General features: G+C 34.5%; 1 protein-coding gene across 1 annotated transcript in view; it reads right to left on the bottom strand.

The window, feature by feature from the left end:
• Positions 1-439, bottom strand: part of LOC107098682 (ribonuclease inhibitor-like) — a gene marked incomplete at its 5' end in the record, with an annotated part of 14,111 nt that extends 13,672 nt beyond the window's left edge. The window contains one exon of the mRNA XM_015396467.1: positions 222-439. Within this exon, the coding sequence (XP_015251953.1) occupies positions 222-439 (218 nt within the window). The remainder of the gene's footprint in view (positions 1-221) is intronic.
• Between the last annotated feature and the right edge of the window lie 602 nt (positions 440-1,041).

Genomic DNA, 1,041 nt, shown 5'->3' with positions numbered 1-1,041 from the left:
CACTTAAATGCAGTAATCAATTAAATGTAGTTTGTTACTTTCCACCACTGCTAATTTATTATAGTGCCAGTTACTGGAAAATGTACGTAGTTACTATTGCATGATCCTCAAAAACATGTTAGTCCCAACAGTGATTATTTTACTTCTGTGCTGACCCTACGTATAAACGCACAGTATAAGCAAATTAAGATCAAAGTATGTTCCAGGACTAAATGTCTGACCGGAGGATTTCCAGTTTGCAGTGTGAACTCTCTAGTCCAGCAGACAGGAGTTTTACTCCTGAATCTTGCAGGTCGTTGTTGCTCAGGTCCAGTTCTCTCAAGCCTGATTTCTGTAAGCTGAGAACTGAGGTCAGAGCTTCACAACTTCTCTCTGACAGGTTGCAATCATTGAGCCTAGAAGACAGTGAGAAATAAAAACAGCTTAATTTTAAGAGACACTTTAAATGTTTAAATATTGTAGTAACTCAGTTAACAAAATACACTGATCTAAGACAGTTATAATGAGAGAACAATGAATGAGCCTGTGAAAGATAAAGTAATGTCAATTTTTCTGCCTTTTGCCAAGATTGATGTTTGAGACCAAATGACACTCAAGAACAAAACATACATTTTATATAAGTTAAATTAGATCATTTATTTTCATAAATATTCTGTGTAAGCTTTTATAGGTTTTCTGTTCTGTGTGTGATTGTGTGACATGCATCAAATACAATACACCTGGATTTAAAGGATTAATGGAAGACATGGCTTGAATTTTTTCCTCATCTTTTTTCTTCTTTCTGTTGCTCTACATCCTCCTTTTGGATCAAATTGGAAGTGCAGAGGTACTTGAAGTATTCAAGTACCAGCTTCTGAGATGTTAATGAGCTGCTTCCAGATGGAAAAAAAAAAAAACTTTTTATGGCTGCTATTGATATGCGTCCTACCAAAAATGAAAAGATATCGGTGGAAATCCTTTCAGCTGCACAACATCCAACATAGGTGGTAAAAAATAAAAATAAAAAAGAATGTTTTTTTTTTAATGATCCAGAAATCAATT

The sequence above is a fragment of the Cyprinodon variegatus genome, unplaced genomic scaffold (genome assembly GCF_000732505.1).
Source record: "Cyprinodon variegatus isolate N-32 unplaced genomic scaffold, C_variegatus-1.0 Scaffold800, whole genome shotgun sequence".
Lineage (NCBI taxonomy): Eukaryota > Metazoa > Chordata > Actinopteri > Cyprinodontiformes > Cyprinodontidae > Cyprinodon > Cyprinodon variegatus.
The sequence above is the reverse complement of the archived record's forward strand: the minus strand, read 5'-3'. Positions and strand labels throughout refer to the sequence as shown.